Genomic DNA, 25007 nt, shown 5'->3' on the forward strand with positions numbered 1-25007 from the left:
TGTACTTTGCATTGCTTTCTTATCCCTTCGCTTTGCTTTGCTTTTTAATGCTCTTCCTCTTTATTGTCTACGGTAATCTTCAAGTTCTGGAAAGTCCTTGGCATGTTTGCCTTTTTTCTCACCTTAGGGCTGTCCTTTCTGTTTTCTCCTAAGATTTTTACCCCTGCTCCCTTCATGGCTGCTAGCTTCTTTATCTAGTTCTTGTACATTTGTTTCCGCCCCTTGGGATTTCACTGCCAGCGATGAGCAGGTGAGTTACTTTCTCCTCTTTGTTTTTGTTTTCTGAAACAGTTTTCTGGGTACATTATATGATTCATTGTCTATTAGACCAGAACTCTGGATTTTCTGTTTCCTTTTTTTTGGGCTGATGTTTGATAAAGGTACACTTTTTTTTAAAGATTTTATTTATTTATTTGACAGAGAGAGAGACAGCCAGAGAGAGAGGGAACATAAGCAGGGGGAGTGGGAGAGGAAGAAGCAGGCTCCCAGCGGAGGAGCCCGATGTGGGGCTCGATCCCAGGACCCTGGGATCACGCCCTGAGCCGAAGGCAGATGCTTAACGACTGAGCCACCCAGGCACCCCGATAAAGGTACACTTTAAGATATTTTATGGACTACTCTGTAAACTTTTTTGGGAATTGGGGTTATGGCAGATTTTTAAGAGGTGCCAACGCTACAGTGAAATGGAGATAGCCCCTAAGAAAAATGCTTTCTTAACAGTTTCTCCTTGGGAAATTTCTTTAGCCCCTACTCCAGCTAAAGAACACCTAGAGTAAGCATCTGTGGGAGACCATGTAGTCATTATAAATGATCATGTAGATTATTATTTATTGACATGGAAAAATGTTCATGACATATTAACAGATGAAAAGAAATATAGTATGCATATATGCACAATATTTATACATAATGTATATATTATATGATTTCGTTTTTATTTAAAACCTTCTATATCTAAGCACATACATATGCATAGATAAAAGTAGAAGGACATACACAATATTAATTTTATCTCATTGATAAAAATATTAACAGTGGTTATCTTGGAGTGGTGGGATTTGGGATAATATTTTTGTTTAAGTTTATTTATTTTTTAAAGATTTTATTTGTTTATTTGTCAGAGAGAGAGAGAGAGCGAGCACATGTTGGGGGGGGGTAGAAGGCAGAGGGGGGAGCAGGCTCCCTGCTAAGCAAGGAGCTGGATGCAGGACTTGATCCTAGGACCCTGGGGTCATAACATGAGCCGAAGCCAGATGCTTAACCTCCTGAGCCACCCAGACATCCCTGTTTAAGTTTATATGATTTTCTCTGTTCTCTAAAGCACTTGAAATGAGCACATGTGGCTTTTATAAAAACAAGTTAATTAATTTCCATTTTGATTAAAAAAAAGTTTTTGGTGAAATTTCTCCTCGAAAGATTTTGGGTTTCTTTTGAAAAAAAAAAGTCTGCAAGTATACTTACCTGGAAGTATCCATACCCTGTAGCATTTAGCATAACATATTAGCAGATTTTAAAGTGGAAAAAAGGAGTGAGAAATCCACATGATCTCTGGCTGCACACGTACTAGAAATCACAGTAAGTTACAAGTACAGGCCATATCACTCTGGTTGTGAGGGCAGGTCCCCCGAAGATAAGGGCACTGGGGTGAGCAGGATGGACTGAGAGTGGACTGCAGAAAGGAAGGGTGCTTCCCAGGGTTGCACAGTTCCATCTAGGGAAATAGGAGTGTGTGAGTTTCTCCAGGATACCCAGCAGAGCACCCTCGAGGCAGAGGAAAAAGCTACCCCAGTAGTTTGCTCCCGATTCCACTGTTTCCACCTTGAATTTCACGACACAAGTCAGCAGCAGTGGCAATCGTGACCACTATGGTAGTGGGATGCCACTCTATTCTGGTTTGCCGGGGCCTTTCCTGTTTTAGCGCTGAGAGACCTACATCCCTGCAAACCTCTCCAACCCAGACAAAACTGGGATGTTGGTCTCCCTGTACGGTGGGAACATTAGCAGGGGTCAGGAGATGTACTTGGCTGAGCAGCAAAAGGTCTTTGGAGGCCAGGACAATCAAGCAAGAGGAGGTGGAAGTTGTCATAGTGCCTGTGATGGGGTCTGTTAGAAGTGTTGCCAAGATATGGTGGTGCTGTTGGCAGCAGTTCTGAGCTGCAAGCGAGGAGCTGTGTTGACAGCTCCAGCAGGAAGGGAGGGGTTTCCAGTTTTCCTCTGCTGTTGTCATGAGGAAATCAAAAGTGTTGGGATGGAGGTAGAGGACCAGCCGTGATGGCGAGGATCCAAGAACTATATTGACAAAGACCACACTTATCTTACCATGCTTGTATCTCTGAGCTCTTCAGTTGCCCTGCCCCCACACTTGGGACTCGGAAACATGAGCGGGTTCTCTCCAGACTTCATCCAGTTTTGGAGACTAGAGTCACCTTTAGCTCATTTATGCACCATCACTTATCTTTCTTGTTCACATTCTTCTGTAAAAAAAAAAAAAAAAAAAAAAAGTCAAGTTATTTCTTAACTCACCAGGCAATGGAACATATATTACAGAAGAAATTCAGAGTGCTTTTGCCAAGGACAACAGTCAGGAGTTGTTAACTGCTCCAAATCAAGAATAGGAAGCTAGCACTTGGGGGCGCCTCGGTGGCGCAGCGGTTAGGCATCTGCCTTCGGCTCAGGGCGTGATCCCGGCGTTATGGGATCGAGCCCCACATCAGGCTCCTCCGCTATGAGCCTGCTTCTTCCTCTCCCACTCCCCGTGCTTGTGTTCCCTCTCTCGCTGGCTGTCTCTCTCTCTCTGTCGAATAAATAAATAAAAAATCTTAAAAAAAAAAAAGAAAACTAGCACTTGGATAGGAAAGAATAAGTCCACAGACCTGTAAGCTTGTTAAACAGGACCTGCAGTTCGTTGGTCAAGAAATAACTTTGCTGTTCCATTCCCCGAGGTCAGGCAGGCCCCGGGCGCTCAAGTTTACAGTCCTAACCAGTTGCAGCTGCTGAGAACCACTTACAATGAGCCACAGGATATTCCTCTCTGCTGTCTCCCAGGCAAGCTCTGCTCTAAGTAGGACGTTTCCTAAGTGGAAAGGTCTCCTGTAGTCAGATGTTGCTTCCCCCACCTGTCCATTTTAATCCCCGCATCAGCCACCATTCCCAGGACTTGGCTGGAACAAATTCCATTTTTTTTTATTCTGGACAAATAGTACTTTCCTTAGTATTTCCAAGTTGAGTCTTGATCACTGTTTATTCTCCCAAATTTTCTTTCTTCTCTCATCCCTCCATCCTTCCTTCCTTTCTCTGTCTTTCCCCCCACCCTCCCTCCTTCCTTCATTTTTTCTCTGATGAGGACAGACTATTTATCTCCATCAACTCACTCTTATTTCTTTAGTTCCTCCTAAGCTTCCTTTGCAGCCAGCTTCTCACAGCTCCATTTGTCCTCAGTCCAACTGTGCGGCTTAGGCTCTCAGGGAGGCACTAGCTTTGACCCCCAGGTCATTGTTTCTTTTAGATCTACAAGAGTATTAAATAATGACACATCTGCATTGAATTATGAGTCAGCCTTCCTGGCCCCACATCCACAAATTTCTAATGCTTTGGAGGGAAGGAGTGTTTGCTACAAATATTGGCTGTAGTGACAATGTTTCGATCTGCTTTTCATTTCCTAGATGTAGTCATAAACACATGTAAAGGGTGGCTGAAATGGTTGGAAGTGGAGTGTTTGGAGGATCCGACATGGTTTAGATAGAGCTGTTCACATGGCTGCACACATAATACTTTCTGTGTTTTAGTTTCTTTCTTTACAAATATGCTTCCCCGCCCCCCTTTTCTTCTAAACACGGGTATAGAACAACTAGAACTTTGACTTTGGTTTCACAATTTATGTGGCTGATTTCATAGACTATCGTGTTTCATGTTGTAGAGTATTTCTGACAGTTATGCATAATTTTTTTTTTCATTTTAGGGCACAGGGCTTTGTGTAGGCATGTTTGGAAGGGACGAAGAGTAATAACAGGGCGGAATTTGATATAAGGAGGGCATATACTTTTCCTGGTACAAACCACGTACCTCCTCTGTCCCCAGGCCAATGCAATGCTTCTGTCCATAGTTTATGTTCAATGCCCTGTCCATGCAGCCTGTGGTTAGCCGCTGCTAGAGCCTTCTTTCAACTGTGAGGCTCCCTGTGGGTTCACTGTGGTGTGAGGAGGAGTCTTGGTGACTGACATTTTGGCACCTTTTTCTTGTTGTGGGCTTCAGCCGCCTCAACTCCTATCCAATGTCATGATACTTTCCTTTGCTCAAGATTTACCTTATGATTGATTTTTACAATAGACACGTGGATATCAGAAGTTAGACCGTTTAAGGAGTGCATGGTGTTATAAGTAGGGTGAGTCTCCCACACAATTAACTTCAGACATGAGGACTTGTATTGTCAGGGTTCCTGTTAACAGAACAATATACAGAATAATCTCTAAACCTGACAGTGTGATCGTACAGCCATACAGGTCACCTTCCAACCACCACCAAAGGCAGCCATAAGATTAGGGCCTGTTTTGAAGATAATAGCTGATATTCACTAAAATAATCAGCTAAACCGGGGATATACTGTATGGTGACTAACATAATAAAAAATCATTAAAAAAAAAAGAAATAAAATAATCAACTAATTATACAGTAAAGAAAAAGTCAAAAGAAATGTTCATTGGCAAGTAGTTCCTTACCTCAGGATAATAATATAAGGTTAGCTTACAGTACTTTTGGTTGGATGACCTCAGGGTTTTAGAAGTACTAATATATTACATCTTATAATATATATAAGAATTAAGAAAATTGTATGGCTGTTTCTCTGGGTAGCCGGATTGTCTATCTGTGTTTACATTTTCTTTTTTTTAAACATGATTTATTATTTTATTATACGCTTTATAAAAAGTCCACACACACACATACCTCCCCCAATGGTCAGGAAGGGGGCTCACATCTTTCTTAATGTAGGCTGGCCATCTTCTAAAGTAGGCCATATTATTTGTTTTTATACCGTAAGATATCTCTCTCCCCTCAAGTATTTATATCCCAACTACAAAAAAATGGAGCTGCAAAGGGTATATAAAGACAAACCACATTTTCTTACTTTTTAACTTATGTCTTGGTGTCTTAAATTGTTCCTACAAAAAAATCACTAGGTCCAAGGCAAAACTGTGACCTAGGGAAAGTTTGAATTCCATGGCTTCTGCTTCCTCCTCATTTTTCTTTTTCTTTCTTTCTTTCTTTCTTTCTTTCTTTCTTTCTTTCTTTCTTTCTTTTTTTTTTTGTTCTTAATACTTCTCTTCCCACATAAGGCCTAAACTGGGCCCCGTTCTGGGTCTCAGTCAGCTATCACATAACTTATAATTAAGGTATTACCTGAGACAATATTTATATATGACTCTTCCAAGGAATGTATTTACATTTCTTTGGTAAATGTTTACTTTGATATATTAAAATTGCAGAAACTTACAAAAATAATAAAAATAACCACAGTTTACCCTTCACCCAGATTCAGTAATTGTTTACATTTTCCTCTATTTATCATTTGCTTGTTTCCTTTACTTGTATGTATGTATGTATTTTTTGAGTCATTCGATAGTGATATTGCAAATCATGCCTCTTTACCAATAAGTGCTTCAGTATGTATATTCCAAGAAGAAAACATCCTCTTACATAACCACAGTGCAGTGATCAAAACCAGGACATTTAACACTGATACAATGTTATTATTCACGTTAAATTTACAGTATATATTAGATTTCATAAATTATCCCAATAATATTTTTTTTAAAGATTTTATTTATTTATTTGACAGAGATAGAGACAGCCAGCGAGAGAGGGAACACAAGCAGGGGGAGTGGGAGAGGAAGAAGCAGGCTCCCAGCGGAAGAGCCTGATGTGGGGCTCGATCCCAGAACGCTGGGATCACACCCTGAACCGAAGGCAGACGCTTAACGACTGCGCCACCCAGGCGCCACCCCAATAATATTCTTTAAACCTTTCCACTCATTCCAGATTCAATCCAGGAACACACTTCAAACATAATTGGTATGTCTCTTTAGTCTTCTTTAAATTGGGACAGTCCTTTAGTCTTTCTCTGTCATTTTCTCACTATTTTAAAAAAGCGTAGGCCAATGATTTTGTAGAATGTCCTTCAGGTTGAGACTGTCTGATGTTTCTTCATGATTAGATTCAGGTTATGCATGTTTGGTAGGAATGCCACACAAGCGATGTGTTCTCTTTGGTAGAGCAGATCAGAAGGCTTGTGATGGCTGGAATACATCTTTTTTAAAAGAGCGTTCTTAAACATGAGAAAGCTTTCATGTCCTAAAGGAAAATATATTTAAAAATGAAATGAGAGGGTATGATGTATTTGACAAGGGATCTTATCAAATCCCTTAAGGAGTTTTGTTTGTCATGTGGCTGTCCTAGTATTACTAGGCTCATCCATTCATTCATTCCTTTGTTCACTCATTTAGTCCATGTTGATCTAACATTGACTGAGTAGTAGAAAACTCCCAGGTGCTGAGGATAAGTGGGAAGAACAAGAACAAAACAACAACGCACCTTCCTCCTGAAGCTTCTGTATTCTAGTGTGGAGAAATATACGTTCAACGATTTAGGTTGGTTATATAGGATGTTAGAAGGTAAGAAGTGCTGGGGGGTGGGGAATAGAAAGCAGGGAAGGTAGGATCAGGAGCACTGCAGGAGGCCCTAACACTAAGGGAGGTGATGGAGAAGGTCTCTCCGTAAAGGGAACATGGTAAACTTCAGGCCCAGAGGCTGAGCAATGTATTTTGAGGAGGCAGAGACTAAAAGGGCATTCAGGGAAAGAACTGTACCTTTGAAAATTTTATTAGTGAATCATCTCTAATTTATCCATCAAGTAGTTGAAATGTCAGAGGCCAGGGAGGAGGAAAGGAACCGTGACTGCTGTTCATTGGTATTTAGAATATTGGGTGGGATGGAACTGGGAAAGATGTAATCCCAGTGCAAGGTTCCAGAGAATGAACTAGGGCTTGCTAAGTAGAATACTGAGAGAAAGGTAAGGCGAGGGGCAAAGATGCAGGGTTAGGTGGGATAAATGGGGCAAAATTTGAACAACAGCTGGCAGAAAGTAAGTTAGACAATAATATATAATGCATATAATATATGCTGTATTTTAAGATTTTATATTTTAAGAAAGTAAATAGACCTTTGTTTTCAGATTGCATGAAGCAATTGCTTTTGACACCTGACACCATAGGAAAAATTTTGCTTAATGTCACAATGTCTCAGAAATGAATCTGCTTTTATCCCCATATCCTAGAGTGAGAGTGTTGTAAAAGTCATAACACAGGCCAATGGATCCTCTTGCCTGGTGATAAGGAGTCTTTTTTTTTTTTTTAAGATTTTATTTATTTATTCGACAGAGAGAGACAGCCAGCGAGAGAGGGAACACAAGCAAGGGGAGTGGGAGAGGAAGAAGCAGGCTCATAGCGGAAGAGCCTGATGTGGGACTCGATCCCGTAACGCCGGGATCACACCCTGAGCTGAAGGCAGACGCTTAACCGCTGTGCCACCCAGGTGCCCCGATAAGGAGTCTTTTAATGGACATGTTTTCTCAGGGAATATTCATTCGACTATCTTCAGAGTTTGAGGTTCCGGTTGCCTTTTGCTGTCAGGATGGAGAGATGTCTAAGGATCTTCCTTCTCCCCTTTCATCCTCACTGCCCCAGAAGCCCCATCTCCTCTGGTACCCTTTTCACCTCCTTTGGCTACCCTTCAACTGCATATGGCTCCCGTGGCCTGTAATGCTCTCGTATCACAACCACTTCCCATTCTTTCTTTCAAAGACAGTCTAGAATGGAATGTCATTTTCTTGTGGTCTTCCTCGATTATGTGGGGTTCGCAATTGGTTTACATCAGCGTGCTTTCCAGAAAGCCAGGTCTGCAGGTGGGCAGGGGGTGGTATAATGCTTCAGTTGTGTTCTAAGAATGTGGGACCCTCATCCCAGATCATCCTGTATTCCTGCTTGCTTTGTGGCAGGCAGGACCATGTCGAAGTTGAGATGTGACCTCTGGGGCCTGGTTTGAATCCTGGCCCTACTACTAACTAGCTATGTGACTTTGGGAGGTTACTTTATCTTTCTGTATCTCAGTGTCCTCATATGTAGGGCGAAGATAATAAGAGTTCATACTTTGTGGGGTTGTTGTAAAGATTGCATGGGTTAATATTGGGAAATGCTTTTAGAGTAGAACCTGGGACATTGTAGGAATGATATACCTGCTAAATAAATAAATAAATAAATAAATAAATAAATAAATAAATAAATAAATAAGTAAAATAGGTTTGAGGTGACAGTTGGGTGGAACAGGAATGTTTGGTTAGGGCAGTGGCTGGTCCTTGTTCTTCGCTCTGTAGACCTCAAGATACACCTGCAGTGGCCGGAGGCAGTCTCTTTACTCCAGCACATTCTATAGGGCTGTAATATAATCCCCTAATGCCAAGTTCATTGCATTTCCTCAACAGCTGTAGCAGTCAGTGAAAGAGCCGTGTGTAGCTCAAGAGCAATACGGGAAGTGCTGGTCACTAAGGCCTACTGTGCGCTCCATCCCTCTTGGTCCTTGCGACAACCCAGTAACATCAGTGTGGCAGATGCTGCCAGTTGACCACCAACCTCCATTTTCCCTTTCTTCTTTTATCCTAGAAGGCCTGAGTTTTGCCAAGCACATGGTCGCACAGCTGGTGACTATATCCGCCAACTTCCTGAACAGCTAGGCAGGGCCATGTGACGAAATTCCAGCCAAGGGAATGTGAGCGGAAATCAAGTGTGCCATTTCCAGGTTGTGCTTTCAAAAGGAACAGGCGTACGCTCCGTTTGCTCCTTTGTCCCCTTCTCACTGGTGGGCATACAGTTATGGCCGAGGGAGGGGTAACAGCCACCTTGGACTCAGAGACAAAAGCCTCATGCTGAGAATGGCTGACGTGTCTAACCAGCCATGCCATCTAGGTCCGAGACGTTCTGTGTGAGAGAAATAAACTTTTATATTGTTTAAGCCATGGCATTTTGGGTGGGTTCTTTTCATTTAGTGGCTTAGGTTATACCTAATACAGAAGGTGTTAGTATCTCTATCTTGCAAGGCAGAAACGGAAGCTTAGAAAGATTGAGTGACTCGGCTTGTAAGAAGCCATAGTGGGATTCAGACCCAAATGCTCTGATGCTAGATCTTGGACTTTTAACTGTGTATCATATTGTTTTTCCCCTTGAAACCCTGCTGGTTTATGATCTGGGTTCATGGGAAAGGAAGGGGGAGAGAGACACCCGTCCTAATCCTCTTGGTCTATATCCCCTGTTACACCCAATAGCTCCACTCAGCGTGTACGATTTAGAACTATTAGTTTCTTCACAGATACAACATCATGTGGTCTCAATCCATATTGAATGTGCTGATGTATCTATGAGGTTTTTGTCATTTTTTCGAATTGTCAGAGTTTAAGAACCCAAGTCTGGTTTCTGCATACAGATGTAAGCCCAGAGTCAAGCACAAACTCAGCACTTAACAGGCTATACCAGGGAGACCATCAAAATACCTCAAAGACAGCAGCCCTGGAAAATAACTGCAGCCAGGCATAATAATCCCAGTAGTTAACACGACGGGCTTGCATGGGCCTTGCAAGTGGGGGAAAGATGAAGAAGGAGAGGGCATGATAAGCAGGGGCCAAAGCCAGTCTGAGTCAGATACAGAGGCCAGCATGCTTGGGCAAACTTGAGAAAGGCTGAACTCCAGCCGCAAATGTTTGCTGGCTCTTCTCGTACTAGACAAGATGTCACAACACCAATGTTGATGAAGTCAGGCTTTCCAGGAAGAATGGAAGAAATCTCTTCAGATTTCTGTGGCCACAGTGAGGCTAACATAATGCTTTTTCTTGGCCCTATTTCCAACACCTGTTCATCCTTCAAGATTCATTTGGCTATTATTTCCTCAAGGAAGCCTCCCATGACCTCTCGAGTTTAGGTTAGGTAACCTTCTTTGGTACCTGCGGCAAGTCTATTTCCTTTCTCAGAACACTCTTCACCCAGTGTTTGTTTGTTTTGGGTTTTTGTTTGTTTGTTTGTTTGCCCATACCCATCTCATTTAGTGCTACGTTCCCGAAGTCAAGCACACAGAGTACATAGGACACTGTAGACATTCACTAGATGAAATGAATCCCATGGGGGTGGTGGTAATGGCTGAATATGACATGAGAGGTGTTGTTCTTTCTCAACAACCTAATAAGATAGGCATTGTATAGGCATCTAGAATCTAACTACGTATCTATCTTTAAGATTTTATTTCCAGTCCTCACTCAGTGTTGATGAGTGTCAACTGGCTCAAGTTTTGCAGAAAACAATGGACCATATATCACAAGGGACTTCAAATATTCATATGGTTTGAACCAAAAGTTACTTCTAGAAATAGGTCCTACGGAAGTAAATACAAATAAAGAAGGATGTTCATGATACTGTTATTTATACTAGGAAAATATTCAATGTTCCCAGTAAGGGAGTTTGTAAATAAGGGATTAGTTTTTTGACTGCACATTGTGCAACCATGAGAAAACACACACACACTTTCAAAGAATATTTAGTGACTCGGGGAGAATTTCATCCCGTAAGGTTAAGTAAAAAAAACAGGGCATAGCACAAGGTTGTTGTGCCATGGTGCCAGAGAGGCTTGCAGCAAGATGGTGGACAGGGAGTTTTGGGATACATGGCAATGGAGTTTCTCATCAGATTCAGAAATAAGAAATTTAAACCACAGTTGTGGTGACCTAACCATTTGGGGGGAAGCATTCCTGACGGACAGGCTTTGCATTTCAAGAAAACGGAAGATTCAGCAAAATTACAAGAGTTTGCTTTGGAAGGAAAAGAAGGTTCAAACCTCACAGGAATCCCTATTTGCAGTTGGATGCCCTGACAACCTGAAACATCTCTAATTAGCTGAAGAGGAAAGGCTCAGGAAGCCACTTAGAAAAGTTAAGCAGGCTCTGTCAGCAGAACAAGGTGTTCAGCCGTTGCCAGAAGAACAGGTATTACTGACCAGGCTTTGTGTGAAGCACACTGCAGAGTTGACCAGCCTCAGCCAGGACAGTGTAGCAAAAATGCAGACCTCATTACTCTTCCAAAGAAAAATAAATCATCAAATGAACAAGCACAAGAAAAAGCTGAGCAAGTACAAGCTAAGTGTGCTGCTGAGAAACAATTCTGAGAGGACAAAATGAGACAAAGTTCAAAAGCTCTACAAAATGTAAAAAATGCAAGTGTTCAGAAGACTGAGCAAAAAGCCTAAAAAGGGCCAAACCTGAATTGACAAATGGCATATCTTAAAAATAAAACAAAACAAAACAAAAACTAAAAAAACCTGGCAGATGCTTTGTCCTCAATCAAGGCTTAAGCTATCTGCTGTCTGTTGAGTTCTTTTACATATGGGATGTACCTCTCAACAATTACCTAAATTTATCAACATACACTGGCATGCCAAGCTATACTAAATAGCACATGCCTAACTATTTCATTCTTGTAAAGGAAAATCTTCTATATATGATCTACAGAATATGATTTGTTTCTGATCTATTTGCCGCTTAGGAAAGTTGGCTTGAAGAATGGAAAGGGCCTTGGATGACAGGTTTAAGCTTGTAATACTTTTGTATCACATGAAATTCAGGTGAAATGAAATGTTTTGAAAGTTTTAAAAAAAGCAGCTTGTGGGCAAAGGCAGTGCTACTTTTATGGTCCTGCAAATTTCCACTGTGGCCTAGTGGGTGGGCCAAAGATGTCTCCACTCTGCTTCTTGCCCATTACCCACTTCACTCCCCGCCCGCCCCTCAACAACTCAGCTTCCTGTGTCTCTCCACCAGTGAGGGGAGGGCCCTCCCCCAGTATTAATGAGCAACACGAGGAGAAGTGCTCTGTGCCATGGTTTTTTTGGGGCAGGGGGTAGCAGTAATACTTCGGCTCTCATCTCCCTCAGGGGCAAGGTGGTGGAGGAGTACCCAGGGTCTTCTCTGGGTGTGGGGGAAGGGCTCTAAGTGCCCACAGTGCCTCCCTGTCCCTGAGGGTGTGTCTGGCACTCAGGTGTGGACAGCACTCAGATTGTTGTAAGCTGTTGTTGTTTTGTATGAGCAAAGTTGTCCTTACTAAACAGATTTAATAGTTGAAAAAAAAGCAGCATACAAAATTATATATTCCATATGATCCATTATTAGTCCCTCTCTGTCTCACACACACATACACACACACACACACACATTACATACACGAGAGAAAATATTAGTAAAAAAGTTACCTATTTATTACCATCTGTGGATAATTGCTTATTTTACATATTATTTTATATTCCCAAGCCCCCATTAGTAGGCGGTCATTACTTTTAAAATCAGAAAAAAAGAAGTTAGGGTAGTAACAAATTCCAAATTCTGATTTCTGTGTTTTGTGTTTCTCAAACACCAGATCAATACATGGAACACATGGCCTGGGGATAGTTCCAACTGTGGCCACTACCAGATGCCGAAGGACATGTGGGCTACCTTCTCCTAAGTGACTGTTCTTACTAAAGCAGGAGTAAAGTGTGGTAAAGCAAAGTTGGCAGAGTAGAGGGTACATGCCACTGCCACATATAAAACCACTGGCACTTTTTGCAAATTCTGCTTCCCTCTCTTGTCTGCTCAGGCCTAGCCCACAGTGGGTTGGAGACATACCACTGTGGTAGAGTTCACCGTCCCTCCCTCACAGGGCATTCTGGATTGCAAAACATCTGTTTTCTTTCACACTCTGTTCCTTTCTTCTCCCCCTCTCTCTATCCCCAAGTTATTCCACAAGGCCATTGTGAAAAGAATGAAATAAAAATATGTGGAACCTTCTCCCTCAGAAGGTGGGTGGAATCCAAACAGAAATAACAATCTCGGTTTCTGTTTCTGCTCATGCTGCTCTGCGCACCTGTCATCCAACAAAACATAATGCGTCCTCTCCATTCTTTTCTTTCAAATAAGTGATGAAAGAAAATTTGTCAGTAAAGTTTCCCAGTTGCGTAGCCAGACTTTTCTCTTAGGCATTTATTTTATGGCCTACTCTGTAAGCTTGGATTTAGATTTGGTGATATCAGGATTCATAACATTATGTTTTGTGCCAGTATATTTTACCTCATCGGATTCTGAATAATCAGAGAATGGCATTTTCTAAATAACAATTTCACTCAATACCAACGAAAATACTCATGTGTTTATGTTAATAAAATATAAAAATCTGGGACCAAATTTATTTACTGAGCCAATCACTTGCAATTACCTTTAGAATCAAATGGATTTAATGTATTTTTTTAGCTAGGGCTGATTTTTAGACGTGTTTTCACTTAAATTATAATAATTGTAAAGTTAATGAATATAATACTAGGTATTATAGTATTACAGCCAAAATAAATTCATTGTCATTACTTGAAAGCACATACCTTATTTTAATGTACAAGATATGACACGATCTGAAAGTGTCTTGTTTCTCCATTTTTCTTTCCCTGGAAATTCCTTAGGAATCCAAACCAACACTAAAGGAAACAGAGAAAAAAAAAGATAAACAGGACAATGTTCATGTAAAGAACAAAGGTTAACACATGACGCCAGGTCTCTTTTTATTTACTTTGTTGAAATTTAGTCAATGAAGAAAATGATTAATTTGATTTTTTCAACATTTATTTATTCAACAAGCCATGAGCTTAGGAGATGGTCAGAGCTAGACTCCCGACTCTCTGCCTTAATAATGTGTAATTTTGGACAAGTTACTTATTTAACCTCTCTGTGCCTCAGTGTCCTGAGTTGTGGGTAGCAAAAGACATCGCACAAATCACACAGTTAATAGCAACTTCACAGTTGTGTCAGGTGTAATGAAGAAAAATATAAGTTGCTGAAGGTTGATTTTGGGGCTGCTTTTTCAATGAACTGCAAAAGTTAAACTTTTGTGACAGATTCTTGATATCACACTTTCGTAAAATCAAGAACTTCTGAAATTTTCCCTGTCATATGCCCACCCATTATTTGTAGCTTTATTGAAAAAGGTAAAATTTAAATTTGAGCACTCTTAATTTGAAGATTATGGTATGTTTCTATGTATTAAGGTGTTTAAAGAGAAATCCTAGCACCTGAGGGGGAAAATCATTAAGTCCATTTGATTACAATGACAAACAAGTCGGTAACTTACTAAATATTTAATTTTCCAACATGGCTCTTTAAGAACACAGAGCCAAAATTCTTAGAATTTTTCAAAATTCTTATTCTTAGAAAGGCAGGATAGCACCGTGGTTCAGGGCCCAGGCTTTGATACCAGAAGACGGAGGATCTAGGCTCTGACATTTTGCTAGTTTTTAAGCTTTTGGCAAGTTCCTCCACCTCTCTTCAGCCTCAGATTCTTCATATTTAAAGTGTGGGATAACCAAATTTTCATCACGAGATTGTTGTAAGGAGTAAATGATACAGTCTGGTAAACATCTAGCAACATCTAGCACATGCTAGATACTCTAAAAGATGAGCTTGCTGAGCCAAAAGGGAACCTAAAAGGCTGAACGTCCTTCCTATGGATTTGAGACTATTAAGAGTATTAAGAATCTGTCAGTGTTTCATTTTTCCGTGTTTTTTAAAAAAGCAGTTTTTCTGCGTATATAGTCTGTGATCCAGGAAAACGAGCGTGACATTTGAGAGTAAGATAACTGGTTAAAACTTAACTGCGGAATCAGTGTTTGCATTTCTTCCATATTCCCATCAATCCCTCAGTTGCAAACGATACTAACACTGGGGTAAGTAAAAAATTCGTTTTGCCCCTAGGAATGCAACCCAGGATTTCTGAATTATTAAGAGCAGAGATCGCGTTTCGAGTGCAAAGCCCCACCCAGCAGCGCCTAAGCGTCCCCTCAGCTAAACCAGCAGCCTGAAGGATGCCGATAACACGAGGCGAGAGTCAGGGCCCCTTAGGTGGGGCCCAGCTCTGGGTTCATAAGTCCCAGGGTTGGGAGTCAGAAGGGCGGGACTCCCCTCCCTTTTCACACACCTCTCTGGCCTCTCCCAGTCCCGGGGTACCGTCTCCCTCCAGAGGAGACCCAGCGCCTTGTCCGTCTCCTCCCGCCCATATTTGGCTTCCAATCCCATCCTGCCTGACGCTGGAGCGGCCAATCAGGAGGCGGCATCCCCGCGGGGGCGGGACGAGGGGGCGGAGCTGATTGGCGGAGTCTGAAGTCGCCTACTTCAGGCGCAGGGTGGTAGACGGGTTCGTCCGCTGAGGGTGGAGACCAGGGAGCAGAGGCCGCCTGCAAAGTTCTGCGAAGCCAGTCGCACACCATGGCGGACAGCCGGGATCCAGCCAGCGACCAGATGAAGCTCTGGAAGGAGCAGCGGGCCGTGCAGGTATAGCCTGCGTCCCCCGAGCCGGCCGGAAGATTTGCGCAGAAAGCTGGGTGTCGGCAAATAACGGCCCCGGCTTCGCCTGCGCAGCGGCATTGCGGGCGCGGGGGGGGGGGGGGGGGGGCTGTACCACTGGTCACGGGCCGGGGTGGGCGCTGCTTTCAGTCCCGGTGGACTGTTCCATTCCTGGGGAGGAGGGGAGAGGGTTCTGGGGCCGGGGGCACGCCTGCAGGGCTTGTTGTCCGCCGCAGGGCGTGGGTGATTGGCTCCGAATTTTGCAGTGTTGCCAGCTGGGACAGAGGTCGCAGCTTGAGGGAGGAATGAAGGCTCATGGGGAAAGAGGCAGAGAGCTACAGCTGCAAGAAAGGAAGTGAGGGGGGAAGTGGGAACGGGGCTCTAGCCTTGACCTTGCTCAAGCAATAACTACAAGCTTCCATATTTGCGGGGTGCTGTGGGGGCAAGAGTCGTGTTTGATCATCTTGGTAACCCCAACAGCAGTCACAATATCAGATACTCTGTACGCATGATATTCAACGACGAAATAAAGAATTTTTACGTCCATGATTCCATTTGCATCTAAAAACACCATGCCTAACATTTTAGAGCTAGAAGCGACATTAAGGATTGGTTAATGCGTTTATTCACACGTATTCTTTGAGTGCCTGCCTGTGCTAGTCACTGTGGTGAGACAAGGTGTACAAATGCCAGTGAGGCAAGAACTACAGTGTAGAGAATCTTAAGGTCTAGTCAGGGACATAACACAGGTAAACAGGTGATTACCATGCGGCGTGGCGAAGGCGCTATTGTATGTTACCTGTAAAGTGTAAAGGGAGTGACGGGACTTGGCTGGAAAGCTTCCCAAAGCACGTGACATCTGAACAAGAACTTTAAAGATGAGAAAGGAGTTCAGCTCCGTGGTGGTGGGTGAGGCTTTCCTGGCCTGTATCCAGGGGCACAGTCTCAAAGAGCATCTTTGAGCAGGTTGGATTAGTTGGGAGTGCTTCTGATTGGAGTCTTCTTTTGTCATATTGGCCCAGAGAGTCTTGAGAGACTTGGCCATTTCCCATGGCAGAGAAAGGGCTAGAGCCATGCTTTTTCATATCTTAATGCTCTTTCTCAAAACTGGGTTAGTATTCATGAACTGGAGTATTAATGCTAAGTGTCCATAAATTGCTTTATAATTCCCTGCTCTTGAGAAGGTTATCCTGCCCCTCTAAGGGTCTGGCACATCTCTCTTCTAGTTTTGTCCTTTATTATATGCCAGGAAGGTAGTTCAGTTTTTCATGAGTTCCTAACGTGAGCCAGAGAGACTTGGAGTCTTATTAGGACAGGCAGCTAGTTAGTAGCAGAGTCAAGATTAGAACGTAGCTGCTGGGGGCCAGGATTCTTTCTGTATCTAGTGGTTGCTAAATCCTGATTCATACTGAAGTTTTCATGATACTCTGTGAACTGAGAACAATATGGACAATGTAGTGAGTTTTTCATAAAGCACAATTTATTCATTTTTAAAGGACCCCCCCTTTGTTCTGAGACTAGCTTGCCTCTTCATTTTGAGAATCATTAACTGTTGTTAAATCATTACAACACTAGTGGCAATCTACCCTACATGGTTGCCCATGTGTGAAACATCCGGCTCACGAGAACACATCTATAATGGGGGGCTCAGAGTTGAAATACTGTTGTCTCCTCTGCCAATGACATCGCTGTGCACTGTGTACATGGTCCTGATTGGCAGTCACTTTAATGTCCTGTTCACTTTTAGCTGCTGTCGGTGAAAACTGCTTATTTCTTTGAGGTGAACTCCCTCCCACCCCCCCACCCCTGCTGATCCTCCAAAGGGAATTTTGCATTTGTCCCATAGCCTTTATAATTTTCCAATGCTTTTTATGGAAAATTTCATACATTGAGAAGAGTCGAAGGAATCATGCAGGAATCATGCAAGAGTCGAAGGAATCACCACATTTTGCTATGTGTCTTTTATTACATGTTATTCTATATGTCCATCCCTTTGTATATCCATTAACCTCCCCCTTTCTTGTGGGTACATTTCAGAGTAGGTTGTAGACATCAGTAGACTTTACCCCTAAACACTAAGCATGCAAAACAGAGTTTAATGTTTATGTGTTTAAGGTGTTGCGGAAAAATAAAAATCAGACCGGCAAGAGACCAAGTGACACTCGGAGAAGTAGAACTCGGATTTATTTTACGCCGGTGGGCCCAGATGAGCTTGTGCTCAAAATTCTGGGCCCTGGGCAATGGGGTTATAGGGCTTTTATAGGGGACTGCAGGCAGTCGGGTTCCAAAGGCTATGCTGACTGTTGTAGGTGGGTTTAAACTGGGGGAGTGGGGGCTGCTTTAGAGGGGAGCCTGTGGTGGGAAGCCTGTTTACAGAAGCTGGTTATCTCTTGCTCCCAGTAGGGCTTCTGGTTATCTCTAGCTTATTCTTAGTAACTTTCCATCTTCTGGGGCCTCCTGGCCTGGGCCTGCTCTGGGCAATTTTCCTCTTCAAAGGTAATACGTACAGTGAAAGATACAAATATTAAGTGTACCATTGCATGATATTTTGATAAATATATACACATTTGAATCCTGTTCCCTCATCAAGATACATAGGTAATTCTTGCCACCCTGGAAATTTCCCTCATGCTGTTTCCCAGTGATTTACTGCAACCCTTGCAATCTTGCCCCAGGCAACCACCCCTTTGTTTTAACCATTGGCTTATGTACTTTTGTGTGTTAACACTTCTTTCATTCAGCAAAAATGTTTCAAGATTAAAAAAAGAAAAGCATGTTTTAATGCTTTTAATTCACTCATGATGTTGTTTGTCTCAGCAGTTTGTTATTTTTATTGCTGAGTAGTATTCCGTTGGATGAATACAGACCATTTGTATATCCTGTTGCTGGGCATGTGGGCTATTTCCATTATTTGGCTCTTAAGAATAAAGCTGCAAGGAAAAGTCTTAAACAAATATTTTTGTGCACATATGCTTTCATTTCTTTTAGGAAATACCTGCAGTATGTTGGGTCATAGGGTAAGTGAATATTTTATGAGAAACTGCTAAGCCTTTTTCCAAAGCGTTTATACCGTTTTATACTTCCATCAACTGTGTATGAGAGTTCCAGTTGCTCTACATTCTGTCAACTTTGGTATTGTCAGTCTTTTAATTTTAACCATTCTTGTGAGTATGAAGTGATGTCTCACTGTGGTTGTAATTTGCATTGTTTTGATGACCAGTGAGAACTGAGCGTCTTTTCACGTGCTTATTAACCATTGGTGTATGTTCTTCTGACATAGCTGTTCAAATCTTCTTTCCTTTAAAAAATCAGATTGTCTTTTTATTGATCCATAGCTCATATTTGAAATCATATGTGGGCTAAGTGCTATAATAATTCCAAAATGTGTAATGGTATAAATGTATTAGAAATTTATTTCTAATAATTCCAAAATGTGTAATGGTATAAACGTATTAGAAATTTATTTCTTTCTTACATGATGGGCCGCAGTGGTTTAGGGTGACTACTCTATGGCCCACAGTTATTGAGAGAGGGTTCCAGGCAGACAGAGGCTCCCCCTTTGACAACACTTAGCTTTAAAGGTTGCCCTGGGCATCACTGTCCAGTCATAGAAGGTTAAGAACATGGAAGAGGGTATGATGGAGGTTTAGGGACCAGGCTGTAAGTAGTGTAGGTCACTTCTACTCACTTCCATTGGCTCCATTAGCTCTGATGGCCTGTTACCTGACCACACCTAACAGTGAGGGCAGCTGGGAAATGCGGTCTACCCCTGTCCAGGTAGCTGACTTACTATGTTATCCAAACCATCTATTCCATACGAACATCTGTTTAGCCATTTCTTGTGATGTGATGGACAGATATAATCTTTTTTTTAAAGATTATGTCATTTTTACTTTTTGACATTAAAATATTCTTTCTCTTAGAAAATTATGATAATAATTGATGATGCGTGTCTGTGTGTGTATTTTTTTTTTTTAAATTCTCCCCGTATTTGGCAAATGCCTCTATGTAAGTGGGTAGCTCTGTATCATCATGTTTCCTCCTACTCTCTGGTTTTTTATTTTTTCTTTCTTTCTTCTTTTTTTCTTTCTTTCTTTCTTTTTTTTTCTTTCTTTCTTTTTTTTTTGTAAGTAGGCTCCACATCCAGTGTGGAGCCCAGCACGGGGCCCGAACTCACAACCCTGAGATCAGGACCCAAGCTGAGATCAAGAGTCAGACGCTCAACCAACTGAGCCACCCAGGTGCCCCTTTAGTTTTTATTTTATTTTTATTTTTTATTTTAAGTAGGCTCCATGCCCCATGTGGAGTCCAATGCCGGGCTTGAACTCACAACCCAGAGATCAAGATCTGAGCTGAAATCAAGAGTTGGACGCTTAAATGACTGAGCCACTCAGGCGCCCCCTGGTTTTTAAAATTTTCACTGGACTGTGAGAACTTTAAGTTCTGGACCTACTAGAGAAAGGCACCCTGTTGTCTCCTCCCTTAAGAACCAGATGCAGAATGTCAAGCTAGGGGTAACCTCCTTTGGAGCCAGAGTGTCAACCAATGTGAAAGCAATTTATTGAGAATCTCTTCTTGTACTCAGATTTTGCTGCTGACAAATGAATTGGGAGCTTTGTAAATCTTAATAAATGATCATTGAATCAAATATGCTCATAGGTATGACTTGGATCTTCCGAAAAATCTTTATTTCTCCTTCTTTCAAAATACATTGAAGGGAAGGAATTGGTTCTCCAGGTATTCCCAGTCACGTTGGTTGGAGCTTAAGTAGGCACGTTCTTGCTCCTCTGTTAGAATGCTCTTCCTTTTGGATACTTAGGCTTAGTTATAGCCTCTGATCCCTTAAAAATTGGAGAATTTGAACATTTCCAGTTTTACCTTTTTTAATAGTCCTTTATGACCTGGAAGAGAGGTTAGGTCTTGGTCTATCCATTCCTGTCACTGAGTCACAAGACAGAGCCCATGAGGATTTATGTATCTTTTAGGGTAATTTGATAATACCTACCTTGCTATTAACACTGCCAACATTTGGGATGGAGAAGGGTTTATTGATAACAACTTATGCCCATGTGCTTTTGTTTCACTTGGGGACTGCCTAGGCGTCAGATTGCTGGGTCATAGTGTGGGCACGAGAGAGACATGAGAAGTAGAATCAGATTTTCTAAGCTTTCATTTGTTTTAGCCAATATTTAGCCCACTCCATATTTTTCTCCAGGTAAGAAAAGATAGGCTGATTGTAAAATGTAAACCAAGCAGGTCTTGATTTTTGTTTAGTTTTTTCTCATTTTTGTTCTTTATTTTCTTCCTGAGTACTGTGGCTGCTGTGGTTTCTACTAAAAAGAGTCAAGGAATCTTTTACACTTGTGGATCGACTATGCTTCATTTTTTTGAGCCTTTCTTTCTCATTTCCTCTTATTCCCTACTGTTTTGAAAGATCGAAGGACTAGGCCAGTTCTTAGTGCTCCAAGACTTAAGATAGTTTCAAGGCAGAGGAAACCTCTTGCAATAGCTATTATTTTGTGTATTTTGAAGGTTTTATTCTTGATAGGATTATTCTAAATGTTTGCTAATGATGGAAAACCAATAGCAATGTTTTGACCATTTCTTGCCGGAAGCCTTGATAAGTCACCAAGAAGGGAGAGGAAAAAAAAAAAAACCATTAGCGATTAATGTGACACTTTGACTATTACACATACTAATATAAAACAGCCTGGCTTGGAAAACAAACATTTCCCATTTGGGTGAAGGAGGAGGTGTTGAGTTCAGTCTGTGTGTGCTCAGAGATCCAGCCATATGACCTTTAAGTCTGACATTTATCTTCCTTGTAAAAGGCAACTTTTATTTTATTTTTTTTCTGGAATTAAAACCGCCCACTAGTTCTGTCTCCTGGATTTTTAAAATTTTTGTGTGTCATTTGCCCCTCCTCTCTTCCCCCACTCAGTGCAACAGCATGGACAGGCAATTCTTCGCTTGCCTGATAGATCTTATTGTTCCTTGCTCAGGGCACTCTTGTTAGTCTAAGGCCATAGAAGTTGCAGATGTGGTAGCAGTTAGCACACTGCTGAAATGGCCTGTTCGGAAGCTTTCAATATACCTTATTTAGTACCAACAGGATCCATTGGTGTTCTTTATTAAGAACACAGTTTGCATATTATAGTATTATTGTATGGTGACAGATGGTGACTACACTTATCATGGTGAGCACTGAGTAATGTCTAGAATTGTGGAATCAATATGGTGTATGTGTATGTTAATTATACTTGGGGGAAAAAAAGGCTTGATTTTTTTTTCTTACTCTTTTTGAAAAGACTTCATGTTTTCCATGATATGTTAATATTTTTTTGAGTGGCCATACCCTAGGTGGAGGGTACAGGATAACTTAGACAATGAGTAAAGTAGAATGAAAATCAGTCTTTCTTCTTGAGCTTAGAATGACCTGCTGTCATTGACTTACACAAGGCACCTGGTGGCTTAACCATGATGAAGTCCGCTTACAGGACTAAATTCATCCCAGTGATGAAGTCTGTGTGTGTAGCCCAGGAAGCATAGTTTTTGGTCATTAAGGAAATCAGAAACATTTCCCAGTGTTACCACTTCATGTATTTCGATCTTGTGAATCACCCCGGTGTGATGTGGCCTTAATTAAGGTGGGGCACCTTCTGATGCTTAGAATGTCTTAAGGTTAATTTAAAAAAAAAAAAAGCCCATCAAACTACATCTGGAATTTAGTATTAAATGGCCCACGTGGTAGTTAGGGTTTTCCACATTTTCTAGTGATGATAAACCCTCTCTGGGCAGGAACCGGCATTAACCATCTGGTCGGTTGCCCAGTGTGTATTTCGTGTGCAGTGCTGAATTCTGCTCTTTGTCTTGACCAAATGGGTGGCTATAGGGAAAGAATTCAGTATGGAGTGTGGTTAGCATATTGTGGAAAATTTCAAACCAGAACTGAAGTAGTGAGGATTGTGTAATGACCCTCCCAAGCGCCTGTATCTCCAAAAGATGACTCTTTAAGAATACCATTGTCACACCTAGAACACAAGCAGTAATCGCTTACGTTCCTCAGCCAGTCAGTGTGTTCACTTTCCCTGATTGTGCAGAAAATAGTTCACCTATAGACCTGAGATGACTGCCTTTAGAAAGGCCTACTCGCAAGGGTGGCCCCTGGCTGGCGTCTGGAAGCTGGATTTCAGGAAGGCTCCCCCACCTGAGCTGATAAGAGCGGCTGACTGTGCCAGAACCATGCAAACAATGTGGTGTTTACTGAACGCCTGCTTTCCTGCTGGGAGCTCGAGGGCACCTCCACCATCAGCTCCTTATATAAACCCCGTGCGCTGAGTCTCTAATGAGCTTCCCTGCTAGACAACATTTCATACGTGTTGCTGTATCTCACTGGGGGATTAAGAGTGTCCCGTGTGATCCCCTGGGAGAGGACTCTGGAAGCTTGCGCTGGTTTCCTCTGGACTTCACTCCATGTGCCTTTCTCCTTGCTGGGGTTTTGCTTTGTATTAAAATGCTGTAATAAATTAGAGCCTGAGTATGACTCGGTGCTAAGTCCCGTGACTCCTCCTAAGGAATCACCTGGAGCTGGGTGGTCTTGGAGACCCTTGGCACGTCTGTCTTTCTGTCTGCTTTTTAATGCTTTGTTCAAACCCAAATCTGAATAAGGTTCACACATTGCGTCCATTGATATGTCTTAAGAGCCCTGCTTTATCTTCTGGTAGTTACAAACACAGTTCATAGTGGTTTAGTGAAGCCGTGAGGGGTTAGGCTTGATAGCCAGGATTCAAATTGTGGCCTGACCACTGGGCAGGTTACTTCACCTCCCTCCCCCTTGGTTTCTCCATATTAGAAGTGGGATAATAATTCTCCTTACCTTGAAGGATTGTTGGGGACTCATTTATGTAATACATGTGTATAAATTAATGTATGTCAGTTACCAGCACATAGAATGCGTACAGGACATGTTAGCTCTGCTGTTTTAAGAAATGCTATTGTGTTGTGGTTAAGAGTTTGGATTCTTGAGCCAGTTTGCTTGGGTTCAAATTCTGATTCTGACCTTTTCTAGGTGGATGACCTGGAGCAAGTTGCATAACTTCTTTGTACCTCAGTTTCCTCTTCTGTGTAATGGGGATTATACTAGTACTTACTTCAGATAGCTGGATTAGATGTGATAACCCAAGTAGATTTTAGAACAATGCCCACATACAAAGCTGTTATTGTTGTTCTGAGGTTTGAGACCATCTAGTAAGACCTCTCAACACACACATTCTATACCTAAGCTGAATCAAGAGTCAGCGGGATGAGTGAGTTCCAAGTGTTACCTTTATTACTGGTAGACGCTTGATTGGAGAACGTGGCTTAGGAGTTTGGGCCAAGAAGGCTTGCTGACATTGCACCCCTGTGTTGAATTTATCCCTTGCATTTAGGCAGTGGAGATTACCAGGCCTGTCCCTTGGAGAGCAGGATGTGTGCTGAAGGATATGTGCTGCCTGTGGCCACTGGCTTCCAAAGGGGAGAAGGATGAGGGCCCTGTACAGGCCTGAGTTCTTTTTGCAAACTGCCCAGTCCCTTGGAATGGGCCAGGAGGCCTGGAGCATTCTGGTTTCTCCCCTTTGCCCCAAAGAATTTGAGGGCCAAGACAGTCTTTGGTTTCCTGTACATGGGTGTGCACATTGTAGATGTTTGATGAGTCTTTGTTGAAAAAGTATAGAGTGTTAAGCAATAATTTGCTAGAAAATATCAGGTATATTCTGTGTTGATCTCTGAGAATGAGAAGCTGTCATTATGACTCCTTCGGGTTTGAAAGTTAGGGATGGGTTGGGGTGCCTGGGTGGCACAGCGGTTAAGCGTCTGTCTTCGGCTCAGGGCGTGATCCCGGCGTTCTGGGATCGAGCCCCACATCAGGCTCCTCCGCTATGAGCCTGCTTCTTCCTCTCCCACTCCCCCTGCTTGTGTTCCCTCTCTCGCTGGCTGTCTCTATCTCTGTCAAATAAATAAATAAAATCTTTAAAAAAAAAAAAGAAAGTTAGGGATGGGGCTGTATTACCAATCTTTGTCAATTAAAAAATGGAAGAATGATGTTTAGTAAGTTCTTGGAACTTCTGTGAGCAGAGGACACTAATAAATGGAAACTGCTGATAGAATATTTTATTAGAGAAAGCCAACCTTCCTCTTCCCAGCAAAATTTCTTCGTTCATGTCTTAACTCCAGCCAAAAATTAGAAAGAGCAAAGCCAAAATGGAATTTTATTTTGAGTCCCTGCTTTTAATAATGGTGTCAGTTTTTAGCCAAGCCAGAGTACTTCTTTGCCAATTTCTGCAGCAGTTTTCATAACATTTGTCTAAAGGTGTTCGATCAGAATTAAAAGTTATAAATTCAAATATTTCCCATTTATTTTTGGGAGGGGAGATGCAGGGAGAGGGATAGGCATTTGTTGCTTCCTCGTTCTACTTAGAAATATCTTTCTCGGCCATTTTGTGTTGGCCCATAGTTTAATTTGCTCACATGTTGAATCCACAAGCATTTTTTTAAAAGATTTTATTTATTTATTTGAGAGAGAGAGAGAGAG

The 25007-nt window shown here is 42.0% G+C and overlaps 1 protein-coding gene, 1 long non-coding RNA gene and 1 pseudogene across 3 annotated transcripts in view; 2 read left to right on the top strand and 1 right to left on the bottom strand.

Annotated features, from left to right (window-relative positions):
- Positions 1-2325: 2325 nt before the first annotated feature.
- On the bottom strand, positions 2326-15176 carry LOC148107854 (uncharacterized). Of its 2 annotated transcripts, none has more exons than XR_015721418.1 (3): positions 15072-15176; positions 13486-13578; positions 2326-2474 (listed from the first exon to the last, which is right to left on the bottom strand). It is a non-coding gene; the product is annotated as an uncharacterized LOC148107854 (long non-coding RNA). The 2 variants fall into 2 exon arrangements; XR_015721419.1 differs by lacking the exon at positions 2326-2474 and adding an exon at positions 5835-9023.
- On the top strand, positions 10701-11397 carry LOC123799516 (thyroid transcription factor 1-associated protein 26 pseudogene; annotated as a pseudogene).
- A 73-nt stretch (positions 15177-15249) lies between the features above and the next one.
- The window catches only part of CAT (catalase), a 36244-nt gene continuing 26486 nt past the window's right edge, over positions 15250-25007 (top strand). The window contains exon 1 of the mRNA XM_045808512.2: positions 15250-15424. Within this exon, the coding sequence (XP_045664468.2) occupies positions 15359-15424 (66 nt within the window). The 5' untranslated portion in view covers positions 15250-15358. The remainder of the gene's footprint in view (positions 15425-25007) is intronic.

The sequence above is a fragment of the Ursus americanus genome, chromosome 24, assembly GCF_024610735.1.
Source record: "Ursus americanus isolate L20-20 chromosome 24, mUrsAme1.1.p, whole genome shotgun sequence".
NCBI lineage: Eukaryota > Metazoa > Chordata > Mammalia > Carnivora > Ursidae > Ursus > Ursus americanus.